This window comes from Mercenaria mercenaria, chromosome 8 (genome assembly GCF_021730395.1).
Source record: "Mercenaria mercenaria strain notata chromosome 8, MADL_Memer_1, whole genome shotgun sequence".
NCBI lineage: Eukaryota > Metazoa > Mollusca > Bivalvia > Venerida > Veneridae > Mercenaria > Mercenaria mercenaria.
The window spans coordinates 29,215,675-29,237,340 of record NC_069368.1 but is presented as its reverse complement, the minus strand read 5'-3'; the positions used below and the strand labels follow the sequence as shown (position 1 = coordinate 29,237,340).

At 34.7% G+C, this 21,666-nt stretch overlaps 1 protein-coding gene across 2 annotated transcripts; it reads left to right on the top strand.

Moving 5' to 3' along the window:
* Positions 1-443: 443 nt before the first annotated feature.
* Positions 444-16,085, top strand: LOC123566679 (dynactin subunit 3-like). Of its 2 annotated transcripts, XM_045360982.2 has the most exons (7): positions 454-573; positions 3,161-3,178; positions 6,915-6,999; positions 7,743-7,829; positions 12,572-12,655; positions 13,661-13,779; positions 14,058-16,085. In XM_045360982.2, exons 1-7 carry the CDS (start codon positions 481-483, stop codon positions 14,145-14,147), a joined length of 576 nt encoding a protein of 191 aa, XP_045216917.1. In that variant the 5' UTR covers positions 454-480; the 3' UTR covers positions 14,148-16,085. The 2 variants fall into 2 exon arrangements, with proteins under 2 accessions (XP_045216918.1, XP_045216917.1); XM_045360983.2 differs by lacking the exon at positions 3,161-3,178 and having other exon boundaries at positions 444-573.
* Positions 16,086-21,666: the final 5,581 nt, after the last annotated feature.

Below are 21,666 nucleotides of genomic sequence, written 5' to 3'. Positions count from 1 at the left end.
GGCCAATAAAAGATATCTTTAAAACATTTTATACACATATACAGATATGCAATATAAAAAGCGCTCAACCTAGGACTGGAAAATGAATTGGACATGTTAGTGTTAGATCCACAAGTAGCATGTTTGATTGGCATACTAATTTTGTGTAAATTGGCAAAGGAAAGAAGATTCAGTTATATATATTTTTTTCCTTTAGATAGATAGATAGATAGATAGATAGATAGAACATAGATAGAGTACATCTTGATCCCTAAACAACTACATCAGTAGCTACCAATATTACAGAACTTGTTAAATATATCAATAAGAAATAAGACCCAGTCAATTCAAGAACGGCCATATGTTTGTTGGCAATAACTATAAGCTCGAAGAAAACAAAACGAACAAGTGTATATACAGTTGAATAAAATTTAAGTTCATATGCTCGATTAAGAAATCACAACACATTTAAATTTGATTTTTTAAAAACCAAACGCAGAAATGGCTGACAATTTGGACGTTTTCGAGAATAGGCTAGAACTGTTAGAGACCAGGGTTTTTGGTGGTTCAAACAAAGATGCACACTATCCAAAGGTATCGTTTTTATATTCATTAAAGTGTAATCATTGTGTCTTACATAATAGCATCATATTTCAACATGTGAAAGTATGTATTCATTCGGACAAGTAATATTCGGACATTCTGAAGGAAAAAGTCATTTGGAACAACAAAATACGTGTATAATAACAGTACATGAACTAGTTTTTTTAATTAGAAATAATATAAAATAAGGCAAAGCCTCACAGGGACCTCAATGATAAGATTAATGTAGTTAATATATCTACTGGTTGGCGACCCAGATTTGAACAATTTTACAACCTTTTCAGCTGTCATATTTTCATTTTTAATGCAAGATCCATGAAATGTTACCTGAATCAAGTTCAGTTCTTCAGTATCACAAAATGTGATTTCTTTTTATCTAAAAAATTAACTGAACACGTAACTGCATTCATAAGGCCTGAAAGAGAGTCAGTGATTTTTTTGCACTTTTGGGAAAAGGTCCGGTACCGGATAAATTGGGAAAAATAGCGGGGTTTTTACTCAGATTGGGAATTTTTATAGTTAAATAATAACATCATTTAGAATGCTTCTTCCTTTAATTCCATGTAAATAGCATCAAACAAACTGTTTAAATGGTTAAATCATGGTGGATGTCAATGTAACTAAGTTTTCCTTCTGCAGTCATCAAAATGCAAACTTAATTTGGTCATTTGGGGAATTTTTGGATGATAATTGGGAAAAAAGATTGCATTTTTCATTTGGGAAAAGGTCCTTTTAGGGGTACTTTCAGGGTTCTCGGAAACGCCGAAATCGGCGTCCCTGTACGCATAATTGGTCCCGGTATACGCGTGTTTATTGCAGCTTGGGAGTCCCCGGACGCACGTTTCTGCAGTAAGACGCAATGAAAATTAATTGATTACGTAAACCTGCGAATACACAAGGTTTGACTCGAAAACAAAATATGTGGGCGGAGTTACTCGCTTGTCACCGATAGCCGCGTATAGCCAATCAGCGTTGCCAGTTTCCACTACACCGCGAGATAGCATGTGTATGATCAACTCGAATATACATGTGATTGTCGGCATGATTGCATAGGTGACAATTTCTAATTGTTTACGACGGATTACGTAGTATTTGAAGTAACTTCGATTGTTTTCTCACGTACTAATTACCAAGCAGTTTTCAAGATGTTTTTTTTTTTAGAAAATGTGATAATTACGCTTAATTATGAATGTCCAAGTAATTTTAAGATGCTGTCGATGTCGGTCTTAGTAACGTGATTATTTTTTTGCAAAATCGCTGATGTTACTGAAGTAGCATTTATCAATATGTTGATCATAGACATACTGTGCATTCTTAATGTATTTTAGACCGAATGTTTTAACGTTATGCTCTTAATAAGCATTAAAATATAAGAATAATTGTTCATATATTTTCTTTTCACTGTATGTTTATATACGTTTCCATTCTGAAATAAAAAGGTTAAGAAAAAGTTATCACGAGGCATTTTGTCCAACTTGATATTTTCACAAGGGGGATTTTGTCCATCTTGATAATTTCACAGGAGGATTTCGTCCAGGAAGACCAAAAACATCAGGGATGGGGGGGGGGGGGGGGGGGGGGTGTCCAACATTAATTTTTGACTACATTTTACTTATTTTACCTTTACCTTTTTATCTCATCTTAACAATATTTCGGTGAAGAATTGTGATTACAAAATGTCTGTCGGTCTACATTTAATCTGACAGTACAAATTAGAGGCCTGTGTTTTGACGAAAAGTCTAGTCAGTAGTTGGGACTGCAACTTTTTCAGCTTTGGGAGTCCCAGGACTGCAACTTGAAATTGCTAGTGAAAACCCTGTACTTTATAAAGAAGGAAAAAAATCTCTGAGTACATAAAATGAATGTTTTTAGCGTGTTGCAGGACCCAGAAATCGGACAGTAGGAAAGTCAATTCAAATTCTGCAGAAACCCTTTTCAAAAGTATTTCAACCAATATGGGAGGCTACCTCAGTGTAGTTTTAGCTTAAAACTGTGCGGGTTTACTCCCTTTGACCCTGCTTATTGAATTCATCTTTTCCATTTTTTTTTAAAAAACTTAAGAAATAAATAATGGTCATTATCTTCTGGAAAATTTTGTTTAAGCCTGGCACTATCTACCCATTTTGATCATTTCAAAACACTCGATTTTGTCTGCATTTAGCAGATTGTAGATGAGTACCCCTTGAATAATGCTAAGGCCGAGTGCCGAAATAAGCCTATACGCCACTATCCGGTTTCTGGGTCATCCGAAATAATGGGTCGCCAACCAGTACTGGTAAGGAACCAGTTTTCAGACAAAATTCTGTGTTTTTTGTTCATTATTTTCTTAGAGGTGACTATCTGCTATTGCACAGATGAAAATATCAACACTCAACCAAATGTCACATAATTTACTTTTCAATGGGGCTCCATTTAGGGGCGGCAGTAGGGGTGCAGGCATACCTTGATCTGTTGTCTTGTTGATGTTGAAGCCTATTACCTGTCTAGTTTATATGTTGTACTTGATATGATTGTGTTATGACATGAGTTATTGTGCATGCTGTGTTATGATTTTATCCTTTGTCATGTTTAAATATAGGAATCCAAACCCTCCAAGGTAAGTGTGCAGTGTAGCAAACTTAACTCCTTACATCTAGGTCTATAAAGTGCTTGTGTGGTGTCTTGGGAAATACTTTAACATTTATTTTAGTTGAAAGAAACCCCAATGTTGATTGACCTGAATTATTTTTTAGCATGGGCAAGGTGTATGCGATAGAAAACACCATGTTCAGATTACTGAGGCAAACATTTGTTTTATGCTAATAGACTGATTAATATATTAACTGTTTTTATTAATGTGATATATGTATAATAGTATCACTCATGGCATATCACAAGCTGTTAGTGTTATCGTTTTTTGTGTATCAATTTTCTCAAAACCCCAAAAAAAAATCATGATGAAAATTTTTTTTGTTGTACCGATGCTTCATTCCTTGTAGAATTTTTCTCAGTTCAGAGAATGTCATTTGACAAGAATTTTATGACATTATGCTCTTAGTAATAAAATGAAATAGAGCTCCTTTTTTTGTAAAGTCACAATATGTCTGATGTAATTGTCATTCACACGTGTATGTTTCTTGCAGTGCACTGAAATTAAAATCTGTTGCAATATGTGTATTTCAACTTAAATTGTCAGACACTGGTGCTTTTTTTTAAATTTTGTCTCCGTTTTGTGAAATATTATTCTGCATTCACTGCAAATGTCCTCTATATAATGTATATTAAATGTTTTTTCAATGTGTTGCTTTTTTCTGGCAATTTACATGTTTACATTAAATGTTCACAGGCTTGTACTTGATGATACTTTTAGACATTAAGGCAATATACATACAAAGTGTATTTCGACTTCTTGAGTCACCAACATTACCCAGTATATATAGTGGTGGTTATAGAAAAGTCATGTCTACTGCAGATGAAAACAGACACCCATACAGGCATTTTTAGGCCTAAAACTAATAATCACAATTAAGTTCAGACAGCCATTTTCAAGTAGGTATTAAACATTAACCATTTCAACCTAAAAAACGATTGAGTAATGTCCCATTATTTTGTGACAATTGATAGATACTGGTATTATTACTTTTTTTAGCCACCTGATTTTGAGACACATTTATAATGTTTAGATTACCTATTACCTAATATTAGATAATATTTATTCATCACTCCTTTTCATCATGTTCCATCATTTTTCTTTCATGATATTTTCAATATATATTGCTAAGTTGTGAAGCTTATCCAGCAAATGAGAGAAAAAATTAGTGTGATTATTAATGCTAAGCAAAAAGTTTCTTTTTCTTGACAAGGAAGAATTAGGTTTCTGGCTGTTCTGAAAACTTAATTACACATTCTGCATAAACTTGTTTGTAATCCCATGTCAGCTGGTATTCATAATCTTTATGGCATTCAGTTATGTTTGAGTGAGTTAAAAATATACACTGTAAAATGAATCCTAGGAGAAACTTTTCAAACTGTTCTGTATTTAGGGCAAATTTTAGACAAATCAGCTGACATTGGAACACAAAATCATTTTATACTTAATCCCTGGCTTGTCTTTTATTTCACTATTACCGTAACCTAGAAATTATGTAATTGTTTAGTCCTACACTAGATTGCTACCATCATGTACTAATATTTTCACTGTTGCTTATGTCTTGATCCATATTTCACATAAATTTGCCTCATATCAGGACATAGTTTACTCCGATGAATGTTGTTGAGAAAAGGAATAGTTCAAGAGGCAAAGTTTAGAATTGACAGAGTACAGGGCAAGCTTTTGTGAGTGACCTATGTCCGTCATACTCTGTTATTTCATCTAGAATGTTATGAATAACATTTTAATCATTAATAACAAATTATCTGTTATTAATGATTAAACTGTTAACATTCTAGACCTAATTCAAATGATTAGTATACTGGTGTGAAACTATGTATTCTGGTTCGTTCAGGTAAGTGATACAGGGCCTTTATGGCCCTCTTGTTAGGGCAAAGATTGTGAAATGTGGACCTGATCAGTACATTCCAAGGGAGATAATAATAGGAGATTTTCATTGTCGCGAAGTGAGGTCAGGAAATCAAAAAGTTTCGTGTACATTAAATTATAACTTTTGTCTAGGCAGTAAAAAATATTGTTCAGGAAATAGTACATGTATGATTCAGTTAATTCAGTCAATAGTAAATGCCTGTTTGTTTTATTCAGGCTCATTTAATAAAGTCAATTTATACTGTCAAATGGTTTTCTTCGGTTAATATTACATAATAGTAATTTTAGGATTTGCAGAACTTTTAAACAGTATCATGTATGTTATAAGATAAATTTAAATTTTAATAGCACTAATTTCAGAGTTAGGATTGTCTCAGTGTATGAATAAATAAATTAATTAATTAATTAAATTTAAATGTTATGCATATATTTTGCATTTATCTCCCTATATTAATGAAATGTACCATGATAGAAATCCTCTACCTTGCTTTATATACATTAAATACCTCTTGACATGCATTAAAAGTATATTCATTCACTGGCATTATTATATATCTTGCATTTTCAAAATGACATATATATATTACATTCAATACTTTAAGTTTAAGTATAATGCAGTAACTACTGTGAAATCATTTAATTTCATGGGCATTAAGTTCTGTGGTGGTGGGGATATGAATTCGCAGATTTTAACTATGAAAGGAAAACAGAATGTGCGGTAATTTTTTTTTATTTCTTCCTAGGGTTCAACAATACCTTGAAAATCATGAAAACTAGTCCCCAGAAATATTAACGATTTCACGGTATGAAGTTAATAGCTTAATAAGTTATAATCTATATTACCAATGAGTTACAGTCAAACTTTGTTCACATAAACTCTGATAATTAGAACACCACCCTTTGCAGGAAGTCAGCCTCAAATTACTGATTACTCAAACAAATTTTGCCAGTCCTGTTGGGTTCAAGCGGACAAGTTTGACTGTATGTCTAAACATTAATTATTAGTTTTGATACTGACTGGCGAAACTAAGCATGAAAAATGCTGGAGATGGGGATGGGTGTGGGGGAAGATGCATTAACCAAGTCCTTATATTATTTATAAGGATTAGTATATCCAACTTAATTATTGATTAGTATCACTTACTTTTAGTTTAATGTAACATGAACAGTTGAGAGTGTAAGGAGAATCATAAACAATGGGTGCAATCTTGTGTGTTTTAATTGTTTTTAATTTAAATCATTTATTATTAAAAATATTCCTTAGTTTTTGCTTTAGATTTTGTTATCTAGATAGGTAAAAGGATTATTTTGTAAGTAAAGGTCTTTATATAGTGATGTCCTGGGTTTATTTAAACTTTTATATTATTTTTTTTATATTTATTTTGGAAAATGAGGCCATTTTAAAGGTGGAGGCACTTAATTTTCACTAAAACTAACTTTTTTAGTGTGGAGTGGAAATGTTTTTAATATCACAAAACATGTTAGTTTCATGTTGAACATGTTGAACAACCGTATTAATATTATACTGTTACTGTTTATATCCTATGTCAGAGATACAGTTGAATGAAAGCATTGAAGAAGGCAGGCAAGCAAAATATCTACCTCTTGTTTAATTGTGTCTTGCTATTTCTCCATGTCAGATTTAATTTTTGAATCATGCTTTGTGTAAATGACAATGTCTGAATTTTTTTTCTCAATTTTTAACAAAAAAACCCGTAGATATTTGTTTTTGAAGTCTGCATGAGTTCTAGTTATCTAAATTTTAAATAGTTTTATCATATAGACCGTACAGTGAGAGTGAAGTCTATTTCAGTGTACCGACGTCCTGGCCAATGTACAGACAAACCTGACAAAGGCGGTTGCAGGGAAGAAGAAGATCAACAGAATATTTGATAGATGTAAGTATTCCATACTTGTTCTGTGGTGAAAATACGCTCACTCTGGTATTAGCTGTTCGAACACCCAGGCTCACTCCAGCAGTTCAATGTGGTTCGCAAACATTGTTCTTTTATTTGCCATGTTTGAATTGCTATTAGAATTCTTGAGCAATCTTTGTTTTCTGTATCAATACTTGCATTAGCAGCTAATGCCATATTATGACTGCAACCTTCCCAGAGCCAGTTGGATGAGTCAGGAAGAAGTTGATTCTAGATTTATGTCACATCACTTGAAAATTTCAAATCAGAAATATAAATTCTTTGTATTTCTTACTATTAGTAAAATTAACATTTACCTTGGTGGCAGTAAGTGGCTTTTGCCTTTGTAACCATTGTAGACCAAGATCAGCCTGCACATCTGTACAGGTTGATCATGTCTTCAGTTGGTAATTTTTCAGTGAACATCCCTTTGAATAATAAGTGGTACTGCCCAAATTGAATGACGGACTAGTCCATTTCAGAAATTTAGCAGGATAAAGGTTAAGTAAAATCTCCAAAAGCATTGAGCATAGTAAACACAGCCAGACCCACACATAGCAATGCAGACCACCCATGAACAGAATCTTGCCATGAAAAGATATTACAGACAGAATAAACTATTTCACTCGAAAGTACGTTGTCATGCTGTAACTGGTATACTAGTAATCTTCATTGTGAAATTACCAGATATCTTTCACAGAAAGTCATAAATGTGTATATTTTAGTGCCAGAGCTGAAGGAATGCTTGGATCCAGCTAGAGCAGATGAGATGACTTTGTCAGAAGCTGCCAAAACTGAAATTATACTTGCAGGTGAGGTAGCATAAGCATTAGGGAAAGTTATTAGTGTCAGTGCAAGAACAGGTTATTGCTTCACTGCAACATCATTTATTACTGTCAGTTCAAGAACAGGTTATATCCATCAGCGCAAAAACTGGTTATTTCTATCAGTGCAAGAACAGCTTATATCCGTCAGCGCAAGAACTGGTTATTTCTGTCAGTGCAAGAACAGGTTATATCCGTCAGCGCAAGTACTGGTTATTTCTGTCAGTGCAAGAACAGGTTATATCCATCAGCGCAAGAACTGGTTGTTTCCATCAGTGCAAGAACAGGTTATATCCCTCAGCGCAAGAACTGGTTATTTCTGTCAGTGCAAGAACAGGTTATATCAGTCGGCGCAAGAAAGAACTGTTCTGTTAAAGTATGACTGATTTCAGCTTGTTCAGTCACAATTTAACTAATTGTTCTGATAAAAATAACTGATTGTTCTATTACAGTGAATCTGGGTATTGTGTTTTACTTTGTCAATGTAGCTGCTTTTTTTAGCCCACCATCATCAGATGGTGGGCTATTAAAATCACTCTGCGTCCGTGGTCCGTCCGTCCGTCATTCCGTCCGTCCGTCAGTCCGTCCGTCCGTCCGTTAACAATTTCTCGTTATCGCATCTCCTCAGAAACTACTGGGGGGATTTTGACCAAACTTTGTCAGAATGATGTATTGGTACCCTAGTTGTGTCCCCCTGAAAATCAGACTGGTTCAACAATTTATGAGTGAGTTATGGCCCTTTGTTTATTTCTATAATTTATATAGATTTATATAGGGAAAAACTTTGAAAACCTTCTTGTCCAAAACCACAGAGCCTAGGGCTTTGATATTTGGTATGAAGCATCATCTAGTGGTCCTCTACCAAGATGATTCAAATTATTTCTCTGGGGTCAAATATGGCCCCGCCCTGGGGGTCACATGGTTTATAATGACTTATATACGGAAAAACTTTGAATAACCTCTTGTCCAAAACCACAGGGCCTAGGGCTTTGATATTTTGTATGTGACATCATCTAGTGGTCTTCAACTAAGATTATTCAAATTATACCCCTAGGGTCAACTATGGCCCCGCCCTGGGGGTCATATGGTTTACATAGACTTATATAGGGAAAAACTTCTTGTCCAAACCACAAAGCCTAGGGCTTTGATACTTGTAATGTAGCATCATCTAGTGGTTCTCTACCAAGTTTGTTCAAATTATCCTCCTAGGGTTAAATATGGCCCCGCCCCGGGGGTCACATGGTTCATATAGACTTATACAGGGAAAAGCTTTTAAAATGTTCTTGTCAGTAACTACAACATTCAAACTTGGACCACATGTATATTTTTGAGTGGCAAGATGAACCTTGACATGAGATGACCTTGATTTTGACCTAGTGACCTACTTTCACATTTCTGTAGCTACAGCCTTCAAATTTGGACCACATGCATAATTTTGTGCACTGGAAAAAACTTTGACCTTTATTTTGACCTAGTGACCTACTTTCACATTTTTGAAGGTACAGGCATCAAATTTTGACCATATGCATAGTTTCGTGTTTCAAAATGAAATTTGACATTGATTTTGACCTAGTGACCTACTTTCACATTTCTCAAGCTACAGCCTTCAGATTTGGACTACGTGCATAGTTTTGTGTACCGAAAAAAACTTTGACCTTGACATTGACCTAGTGACCTACTTCCACATTTTTGAATGTACAGGCTTCAGATTTGAACCACATGCATAGTTTTGTATTCTGAAATAAGATTTGACCTTGATTTTGACCTAGTGACCTACTTTTACATTTCTCAAGCTACATCCTTCAAATTTGGACCACTTGCATAGTTTTGTGTACTGAAATGACCTTTGACCTTTACATTGACCTAGTGACCTACTTTCACATTTTTAAGGTACAGGCTTCAAATTTGGACCACATGCATAGTTTTGTATTCCGAAATAAAATTTGACCTTGATTTTGACCTAGTGACCTACTTTTACATTTCTCAAGCTACAGCCTTCAAATTTGGACCACATGCATAGTTTTATGTACCGAAACAAACTTTGACCTTTACATTGACCTAGTGACCTACTTTCACATTTTTAAAGGTACAGGCTTCAAATTTGGACCACATGCATAGTTTTGTATTCCGAAGTAAAATTTGACCTGGATTTTGACCTAGTGACCTACTTTTACATTTCTCAAGCTACAGTCTTCAAATTTGGACCACTTGCATAGTTTTATGTACCGAAATGAACTTTGACCTTAAGATTGACCTAGTGACCTACTTCCACTTTTCTGTAGCTACAGGCTTCAAATTTTAACCACATGCATAGTTTTGTGTACTGAAACAAACTTTGACCTTGACATTGACCTAGTGACCTACTTTCACATTTTTGAATGTACAGGCTTCAAATTTGGACCACATGCATAGATTTGTGTTGTGTACGGAAATGAAATTTGACCTTGAGCTAGTCAATAAGTCTTGAAATTTGGAACACTCAAAAATGGCACATTGGTGGGCGCCAAGATCACTCTGTGATCTCTTGTTTACACAAAGTAACAGCTTGATCTGTCACTATGTCAGTGTTGTTGTTTGATAATATAACTGCTCTGTTACCTGGTATCCAATTGTAACCACATGTAAGGTTATTCTATTATAATGTCATGTTCTGTAACAATGCAACCAGTTGTAACAGCTTGTTCTGTTACCATGTAAGTGTCATTCTGTTATAATGTAATGCGCTGTAACAATGCAACCAGTTGTAACAGCTTGTTCTGTTACCATGTAAGTGTTATTCTATTATAATGTAATGCTCTGTAACAATGCAACCAGTTGTATCAGCTTGTTCTGTTACCATGTAAGTGTTATTCTATTAAAATGTAATGCTCTGTAACAATGCAACCAGTTGTATCAGCTTGTTCTGTTACCATGTAAGTGTTATAATGTATTACGCTCTGTAACAATGTAACCAGTTGTAACAGCTTGTTCTGTTACCATGTAAGTGTTATTCTGTTATAATGTATTACGCTCTGTAACAATGCAACCAGTTGTAACAGCTTGTTCTTTTACCATGTAAGTGTTATTCTGTTATAATGTTATGCGCTGTAACAATGCAACCAGTTGTAACAGTGCAACCAGTTGTAACAGCTTGTTCTGTTACCATGTAAGTGTTATTCTATTAAAATGTAATGCGCTGTAACAATGCAACCAGTTATAACAGCTTGTTCTGTTACCATGTAAGTGTTATTCTATTAAAATGTATTGCGCTGTAACAATGCAACCAGTTGTAACAGCTTGTTCTGTTACCATGTAAGTGTTATTCTGTTAAAATGTAATGCTCTGTAACAATGCAACCAGTTGTAACAGCTTGTTCTGTTACCATGTTAGTGTTATTCTGTTAAAATGTAATGCTCTGTAACAATGCAACCAGTTGTAACAGCTTGTTCTGTTACCATGTTAGTGTTATTCTATTACAATGTAATGTGCTGTAACAATGCAACCAGTTGTAACAGCTTGTTCTGTTACCATGTAAGTGTTATTCTATTAAAATGTAATGCGCTGTAACAATGCAACCAGTTATAACAGCTTGTTCTGTTACCATGTAAGTGTTATTCTATTAAAATGTATTGCGCTGTAACAATGCAACCAGTTGTAACAGCTTGTTCTGTTACCATGTAAGTGTTATTCTGTTAAAATGTAATGCTCTGTAACAATGCAACCAGTTGTAACAGCTTGTTCTGTTACCATGTTAGTGTTATTCTATTATAATGTAATGCACTGTAACAATGCAACCAGTTGTAACAGCTTGATCTGTTACCATGTAAGTGTTATTCTGTTATAATGTAATGCTCTGTATCAATGCAACCAGTTGTATCAGCCTATTTTGTTGCTATCTGAGTTTTATTAGCTCGACTTTTCGAAGAAAATGTAGAGCTATTGTACTCGCCCTGGTGTCGGCATCACCCTCGCCGTTGGTTTAAGTTTTTAATAAAGTCAAATATCTCTGTTACTGTTAAAGCTTTTGACTTGAAACTCTAAGTAGTTATTTACTATCAAAATCTACACCAGGAGACACAATTCCCATAACTCTTATTTGAATTTTGACAGAATTATGCCCCTTGTTAACTTAGAATTTTTGGTTAAAGTTTTTGATAAAGTCAAATGTCTCTGTTACTATCAAAGCTTTTGACTTGAAACTTTAAATACTTGTTTACATTCAAAGTCTACACCAGGAGAAACAATCCCCATAACTCTGATTTGAATTTTGACAGAATTATGTCCCTTTTTAACTTAATTTTTTGTTAAAATTTTTGATAAAGTCAAATATCTCTTTTACTATTAAAGCTTTTGACTTGAAACTCAATATGGTTATTTACAATCAAAGTCTACACCAAGAGACACAATTCGCATAATTCTGATTTGAATTTTGACAGAGTTATTTCCCTTTTTAACTTGGATTTTATTTTACTGGCAAAGCTTTAATTCAGAGTCAAGCACTGAGAAGAGTCGAGTGCGCTGTCTCATGGACAGCTCTTGTTGTGTTATAATGTAACTGCTCTGTTACCAAGTAGCCCATAGTAACAGCTTGTTCTGTTGCCATGTAAGTGTTATTCTGTTATAATGTAACTGCTTGGTTACCATGTATTTAAATGTTCAGGTATTTTCTGTTGTCATGCTAGCGTTATTCTGTTAAGATGTAACTTCTTGTGTTACCATATAACCCATTATAATGGCTTGTTCTGTTACAGAGGAAGATTTCCTGTTACAGCAGTCAGCACGACTAGAGACATTGCAACAACTACAGGATACACTGGATAGTGAACACATTAAAGGTTTGCTATATGTGATCAAAGATCGTAAATTAATATGTTAGTTTATTTGCGAAAAATGGCATGTAGGTAGCTAATCCTTGCTTGGCACTCTGCATTAAGAGGATAGTTCTATGACTGGCCAGACCAGTGTTCGTATATTGTTACTTGATGGGTATCATGTGAAAGGGATTTTTTTATCAAGAGGGGAAGGGGCCCAGGCCTGTGGTTTGGGAGAAATAGTGGCTCAGTACCTGGGCAAAGAGGAATAAAAAACGTGATGTAAAGTCAGTTTTTAGGAAAATTTTCTGAGGGGAAGGGGTCTGTTAATGGCCCCTATTACAGAAGGGGAAAAAACCCTGTTTTAAGTGTCTATGGTGTGATACTCCAGAGAGGAAGTACTATATAAAGTTTGGCATTGTGATCACTGCTACAAATAGACACCATCATTTATATTACTGGAAAATTGTTGAAAAAGATGCTTAACAGGAACGTGCATACTTTGTGTTAGTGTGCAAAAGTAGACATGCAATTTTGCTGGTTACATTCCAAAGTGAACACGCGATTTTACTGTATCATGGCAGAATATGAAAAACAGAGTTGTATAGGTTATTACATCTGTATAGAGTAATATGCATGAGTTCTTCTTTTAGTTCTGCTTTAATGTTAAGGGACTATGTCACCTTTAAGAACTGTATACATGTATATGGAATATTTTGTCCTGTTTACTGAAGTTCCTATAGACAGAGGTTTTAAAAGAAACTGCCGTTAAATTGAAAGCTTGTTGTGAAGTTGTAAATATTTATTCATAAAATGAGCCACACCATGAGAAAACCAATATAGTGCATTTGCAACCAGCATGGATCCAGACCAACCTGCACATCCACACAGCCAGATGCTCAGGCTGGTCTGGATCCATGCTGGTCACAAATGCACTATGTTGGTTTTCTCATGGTGCGGCTCAAATGGAGAATAGAATGATACAAAAAAATCTGTATTTTCTGTAATTTGTTTCATAATCCATTTCAGCTGTTCCAAGCCTGACAGGTAAACTTCAAGATCTGAGCCAGTTAACGATTAAACAACAAGACGAGGCTGGCAAACTGTCTGAGGAAATAGAGAGCCTGCTATCCACTTATAATGCTATTGTATCCTTTCTAGCTAATCCTTTCATATTTGGTTAGATTGTAAATTGTCAGAGGTGCTTGCTTTTGCCTGAAACAATGCCTTACTGGTGACGTGCACTAAACAGTCAGTTTCTTCAAGTGGCCAGTAAGCTACATTCTCAAATTGACATCTTGTTCTAATGTTGACTTGTCTGAAACAGCATCCTGCCGTAAGCAACCAGAATTTGTAACTTTCTTGACTAGCTGTTTAATACAGGTTTAACTGTACATAAATATTGTTCCTTGACCTGCACTTACAGATAACACTTTTGTCAAAGCAGTTCGTAAAATGGGATGAAACTGTCACAAAAATTGAACAGGCAAAGAGTTCACAGAAAGTTTTGGACTGATAAAGAAATTGATGACATTATTTATTATGTAGAAAAGGAAATGGTAATTAATTTATTTTGGAAATTGGTAGGCTTGTATCAAGTGAAGTGACGGAGTTACTTTTCCAGGCTGACAGACAGAGTTACTTTTCAAGGCTGGCATAAACAATATCCTTTAGACCATATATATGGAGGTGATACTTTTGCTTTTCTTCTGAATTCCCTTTTTGTTGAAAACAAAAATTGAAATGCAAGTTGGCAGATTATGTCAGCTATGTGCAAATTGCAAATTTTGTTAAAAGGTGTTGGGGTGTATCCTCTGATTTCCTCATTTTTAGTCAATGAGCAATCACGTCCATGACATCATTCAATGAAACAACTGTAATTTTGGGCAATTACAGAACATTTTGGGGACCAGTTATAAGTTACAATGTTCCAGTTTTTACCAACATGCATTTTCCTGTAATACAAATTCTCGGTGTATTAAAGGAGCCAACCTCAGTATTAATGTAAGATCTTATTACAAAATGTATGAATAATTTTGGATGACTAGATCATTACTTTTGAGTAGGGATGTCAATATTTCTATAATTGAGCCGTGCCATGAGAAAACCAACGTAGTGCATTTTCTACCAGGATGGGTCCAGACTAGCCTGCGCATCTGCCCAGTCCAGTCAGGATCCCTGCTGTTTGCTTTCAAAGCCTATGGTAATTAGAGAAACCATTAGCGAACAGCATGGATCCTGGCTGGTCCAACTAATTTGGAAATATTGAGATAATTTTTTCATATGGGCAATATCCCCACTCGCGTCAAACACTCGAAAGACCAAAATAGTTGAAGCAATTTCGGATGAAATTTTCATCGCTGCCGACCCTTTACATGCTACAGCTTTAAATGCCGATTATTTCACGAATTGGCCATAAATTAGAAAAATACTTAATGTATCGAAATGGGATTCAAGTCCTCATTAATTGTGTAAAAATTATCAAATAATATCCAGAATTACAAATTTTCTGGTGATTAAACCTGTGTATGTACTACACATGATTAACGTTTACCACGTGTCTACACACCAATATGCGCAAGCGGTAAAACCAATAAGTTTATATGACTGTGTATTGTGATTTATCCTCCATTATTTTGGTCCTTCAAAGTTTTGACGTTTAGTTTGCCCGTCACAAATATAAAACAATCTGAACGTCGGATCATTTTGATTAGGATCCTGGCCAGACTGCGCGGATGCGCAGGCTGGTCTGGATCCATGCTGGTCGCAAATGCACTATGTTGGTTTTCTCATGGCGTGGCTCAGTTATCTATTAAGTTTATTGAATAAAATATTTTTGTAGATTGGTGGTGGTCACAGTATACAATCTGAAATTATAAATTTTTCTAAAATTTTAAAGAAAAATTTGATAGATATTTTAGTGATTTTACTTACTGATAATCAAACATTTTAATGGTTACCCGTTGGCATCCCAAGTTTTGAAAAAAAACTAAAAGAAAGGAGTTCTTCTGGATTTTTTATATGGCTGTTTTAAAATTGTCCATGGTTAAAGAACTATTTGCCCTTTGTACTTTTTTTTTCAAGGAAACTTTGAAGCTTATACAGTCATGTTTTATTTTAAGAAGTATAATTTAAGTTGGTACAATAATCAATAATGTTGAATTTTTACCAAGAAGTATTTAGATTCAATTTTGTCTGAACCACAGTCATTTTTGAAGTTCGTGATTACGAGCCTGGATTACAAAAAAAAATTACTCTCTTCCCGTGTTTTAATTTTTTAAAAGAATTATGTTTCATCTGTTTGGATTAAAGAATAAAGTGCTTATGTAAAATTTGTTCTAATTTGATTTATATTAAAAGTACCTGAATGACATATTGGATTAATCTTGTATGTGTTGTTTTTTGAGTATATATAGGTATTTACTTTTAAATGTGCAATAAACTTTACAGCTGATTTGCTATATTTGTTTTTTTTCCTTAAGGTAGTGGACCTGTAGTAATACTGTGATTGCCGTGCTATTATGTATTGTTTGTATCCCGATGTTCTACTAGGGCATTCTTAGGTGGTCACATGCACATGGATTTTCATACCCTGCAGAAAACACATAGAAAATATGTAATCAAACAGAAATTGCCAGTTGTCATTACAGGTCCACTACCTTAATATGAATTTTACCAGTCAATACCCTCTCTTAGATGTGTATGAAATATTCAGATTACAGAAGCTTTACCTTTAAATTTTCCTTGAACTACCTGATGGAATTCAAACAAAATTTGGCAGGAGCATGATCTTGTCATAGAAATTCAAAGTTATATAACTGATGGCATGCCCAGGACCTCTTGCCTCAGTAGGTAAATCGTCAATTAAAGGCACATCTGGTAGTTTCTTTTTAATGGGCAGAGTTTCATGAATACTGAAACTACAAAAAGTGCCAGATATCAACAATTAAAATGATAATTTTGATATCTTAACAGAAAAGGGAGATGACTCACTTGAAAAGTTTGAAAAATATGATATTAAAATTAAGAATTGTTCATATTGTGGTTGTTAGTAGCAATTCAAAATTTGAACAAATTTTGACATGTATCATCATTGCATAAAGGAATTGTATTTTGATATTAGAAATATACCTTGGTTTACATGCAAAATTGAGAAAAAACAGATTTTTTTTTCGGAAAACCTTATTATCTCCCTTTTACAAAAATACTGGTATTCATGAATTTTTCCACTTGAAGGTTCAAGCAAATTGGTTTCTAGTTGTTATTTTCTCTGAAAATGCCTAGTCTCGCATATTTATGGTAGTGCTTTATGATATGGACAGAAAATTGAACACATTGTCAATAAATATTTTCATTTTTGATTATAGCATTTTTTTTGCCCGAATATTTGAAATTTTTCAAATAAAAATGCTTTTGTAATCACCCTTTTGCATGTAAGAAGGTTTCTCAGGAACTACAAGGCCAAATGCTTTCAAACTTCACACATGCCTGAGGCATCATGAGATGACCTCCGAGGACAAGTTGCATAACTCTAGCTTTTGCTTCTAAAAATCATGTCCCTTTTTAATTCAGAAGCATGTTTCTCAGAAATTACATGACCAAAATTAATGTTTTCTGATTCTCCACATGTCTTAAATGGCATCATGATATGATTTCATGTGGACAGTTTCATAACTCAGACAATGCTTATATTTTGGCAAAGTTGAGCCCCTTTTTCAGCTTAAAAAAATTTGGCTGAATCTTTTGCAGGTGAGCTTATATCACCACGTATTTAATGCTGAGTACATGTACACATTTCATACAGTTTTATGAGCATTCCAAGCCTTGAGAATTATTTTTGAAAATCCTACAAGAGAGTTAAAAGACCAGTCTTGGATTGATAATGAAATGGGCAGAAAAGATAGCGTGCATGGTGATTATAGACCTTGTTGAACCAGAGCCTTGTTTGATGTGGCCATCTCCCTGACAAAAACAAAATGTTTGTTAGAAAAAAGGTTGCAGAAAGAGGAAATATTTGTAAATAATGAATTGTATGCACATAAGAGAACTACTGTATTTAATAATTATGTATGCAATTGTTATGGTTTAAACATACTGCATTTTTAGCCCACCTTCTAATCACTCTGCGTCGTGGTCCGTCGTCCTTCTGTCCATCTGTCCGTTAACAACTTCCCGTTATCGCATCTCCTCAGAAACTACTGGGGGGATTTTGACCAAACTTTGTCAGAATGATGTATTGGCAGCCTAGTCGTGTCCCTCCGAAAATCAGACTGGTTCAACAATTTTTAGCTCGACTATACGAAGTATAAGGAGAGCTATCCTACTCAACCCAGCGTTGGCGTCGGCGTCTTTCCGCGTCCCCACCTTGGTTAAAGTTTTGGTGCACTTTCTCTTTTTTAGCTCATCTGATTTTTTGAAAAAAAATGATGAGTTATTGTCATCACTTGAGCGGTTGTCGGCGTCGGCGTCGGCGTTGCCTGGTTAAGTTTTATGTTTAGGTCACCTTTTCTCCTAAACTATCAAAGCTATTGCTTTGAAACTTGGAATAGTTGTTCACCATCATAAGCTGACCCTGTATAGCAAGAAACATAACTCCATCTTGCTTTTTGCAAGATTTATGGCCCCTTTTGTACTTAGAAAATATCAGATTTCTTGGTTAAGTTTTATGTTTAGGTCAACTTTTCTCCTAAACTATCAAAGCTATTGCTTTGAAACTTGGAATACTTGTTCACCATCATAAGCAGACCCTGTACATCAAGAAACATAACTCCATCTTGCTTTTTGCAAGATTTATGGCCCCTTTTGGACTTAGAAAATCAGTTTTCTTGGTTAAGTTTTATGTTTAGGTCAGCTTTTATCCTAAACTATCAAAGCTATTGCTTTAAAACTTGCAACACTTGTTCACCATCATAAGTTGACCCTGTACAGCAAGAAACATAACTCCATCCTGCTTTTTGCAAGATTTATGGCCCCTTTTGGACTTAGAAAATATCAGATTTCTTGGTTAAGTTTTATGTTTATGTCAACTTTTTCTCTTAAACTATCAAAGCTATTGCTTTGAAACTTGCAACACTTGTTGACCATCATAAGCTGACCCTGTACAGCAAGCAACATAACTCCATCCTGCTTTTTGCAATAATTATTGCCCTTTTTGGACTTAGAAAATAATTTTCTTGGTTGAGTATTATGTTTAAGTCAACTTTTCTCATAAACTATCAAAGCTATTGCTTTAAAACTTGCAACAGTTTTTCACCATCATAAGTGGACACTGAACATCAAGAAACATAACTCTAACCTGCTTTTGGCAAGAATGATGGCCCTTTTTAGACTTAGAAAATCATGGGTAGGACAATATTTCTATTACACAAAAAAAATCAGATGAGCGTCAGCACCCGCAAGGCGGTGCTCTTGTTCAACTTATCTCTGTAATTACTTGATGGATTTAATTCAAACTTGAAATACTTATTCCTCATCATCATCCACATCATCTGACATAAGGGCCATAACTCTGGCACCAATATTTCATGAATTATCCCCCCTTTTCACTTAGATTTTCAGGTTAAAGTTTTGATGCACTTTCACTCTATCTCTGTTATTACTGAATGGATTTGATTCAAACTTAAAACAGTTGTTCATCATCATCACCCACATCATATTACACAAGGTGCATAAATCTGGCACCATTTTTTTATGAATTATTCCCCCTTTTTACTTAGAATTTCAGGTTAATGTTTTGGTGCACTTTCCCTCTACCTCTGTTATTACTGAATGGATTTGATTCAAACTTAAAATAGTTGTTCAGCATCATCACCCACATCATATGACACAAGATGCCTAACTCTGGCACAGTTTTTCATGAACTATTTCCCTTTTTACTTTAATAGAATTTCAGGTTAAAGTTTTGATGCACTTTCACTCTATCTCTGTTATTACTGAATGGATCTGATTCAAACTTAAACAGTTGTTCAACATCATTACTCTTATCATATGACACAAGGTGCATAACTCTGGGACCAATTTTTCATGAATTATTTCCCCTTTTTACTTAGAATTTTAGGTTAAAGTTTTGATGCACTTTCACTCTGTCTCTGTTATTACTGAATGGATTTGATTCAAACTTAAAACAGTTGTTCAACATCATCACCCACACCATATGATGCAAGGTGCATAACTCTGGCACCAATTTTTCATTAATTATTCCCCCTTTTTACATAGAATTTTAGGTTAAAGTTTTGATGCACTTTCACTCTGTCTCTGTTATTACTGAATGGATTTGATTCAAACTTAAAATAGTTGTTCATCATCATCACCCACACTATATGACACAAGCTGCATAACTTTGGCACCAATATTTAATGAATTATGCCCCTTTTTGCTTAGGATATACAGTCGAATATCGTTACCTCGATATCGGTTAGCTCGATACTCCGGTTAGCACGATGTGTTTTAGTCGGTCCCGATTTTTCTCTATATATCTTAATGTTATTATTTATCATTACCTCGATATTATTAGCTCGATATTTTGTTTAGCTCGATGAGATTTCTCAGTCCCTTCAACTTACCTGTACTGTTTTTACACCTGGTTTTGTCGATATCACAGCTTGTCAAAAGATATCCATGTTTTTTGTAAGGTGTGAAAATCAACCTATTGTCCGGCGATGTATTAATTATAATAAGGTTAGTTTGAGTGTTTTTTGTTTGTTATTTAATGTTAAATCTAATTAATAGCAATTAATTTGGATGAACTATTTTTCTGTTTGACGGAGTAAAAATCTGCCATTTACGATTGAGTAACAAGATGCGCATATAAGTGGAAAATTGTTGTAATTGATGCATAGTCGATATGACTACTCAACCAGAAACATTACCGCTGCATTCAGACTTGTTTAGGGAAGGACCCGGCAACCAACCCGGGGGATACCTAGCAACTCTATCGACCATGTTGTTAATTGGGAAGGACCGCGTAACCAACCGAATTAAGATGTTTTATTAGTAAATAAATTTAAGATCGTATTTTCGTTTTATATTATTTTTCTCCCCTTTTTCAAACCCACTGAAAGAAGCATGGGATAGAATGACAATATAGACATCCCACACAGAATTCCAGATAGCCGATATCGTTACGTTGAACTTCCGATACGTCGATGCAATTTTTGAAGTCCCTTGAATATCGAGGTAACGGTATTTGACTGTAGTTATATAGTGTTTTGATACATTTTATCGTTACTTCTCTTATTACTTTAAGTTGATATTTTTGACACAGACTCGAGTATAATTGGGCAATATCTTCATCCACAATTGGAGTCATTATAAACACTCCAGTGACAGCTCTAGTTTCCTCAGATGTGCCCAGTTCCACTATCCAGCATCGAAATAGTCGAGCGCGCTGTCTCCTGTGACAGCTCTTGTTTAGTGAGTTATGGCCCTTTGTTTATTTTTCATAATTTACATAGATTTATATAGGGAAAAACTTTGAAAATCTTCTTTTCCAAAACCACAGAGCCTAGGGCTTTAATATTTGGTATGTAGCATCATCTACAAAGATTGTTCAAACTTTTTCCCTGGGGTCAAATATGGCCCTGCCCCAGGGGTCACATGGTTATATAGACTTATATAGGGAAAAACTTTGAAAAACTTATTGTCCAAAACAACAGGGCCTAGGGCTTTGATATTTTGTATGTTACATCATCTAATGGTCTTCTACTAAGATTGTTCAAATTATTCCCCTATGGTCAAGTATGGCCCCGCCCTGGGGGTCACATGGTTTACATAGACTTGTATAGTGAAAACTTTGAAAATGTTCTTGTCCAAACTATTAGGCCTACGGCTTTGATATTTGTAATGTAGCATCATCTAGTGGTTCTCTACCAAGTTTGTTCAAATTATCTCCCTAGGGTCAAATACGGCCCCGCCCGGGGTCACATGGTTCATATAGACTTATATTGGGAAAAACTTTTACAACCTTCTTGTCCATATGTAACCTACAACATTCAAATTTAGATCACATGTATAGTTTTGAGTGGCAAGATGAATCT

Bases quoted from the DNA above. Each gene is read 5' to 3' on its own strand.
- LOC123566679 (XM_045360982.2), top strand. From the start codon at position 481: ATGGCTGACAATTTGGACGTTTTCGAGAATAGGCTAGAACTGTTAGAG. The intron at 7,830-12,571 runs GTGAGGTAGCAT...GTTCTGTTACAG, and splicing joins AACTGAAATTATACTTGCAG to AGGAAGATTTCCTGTTACAG. The intron at 12,656-13,660 runs GTTTGCTATATG...AATCCATTTCAG, and splicing joins GGATAGTGAACACATTAAAG to CTGTTCCAAGCCTGACAGGT.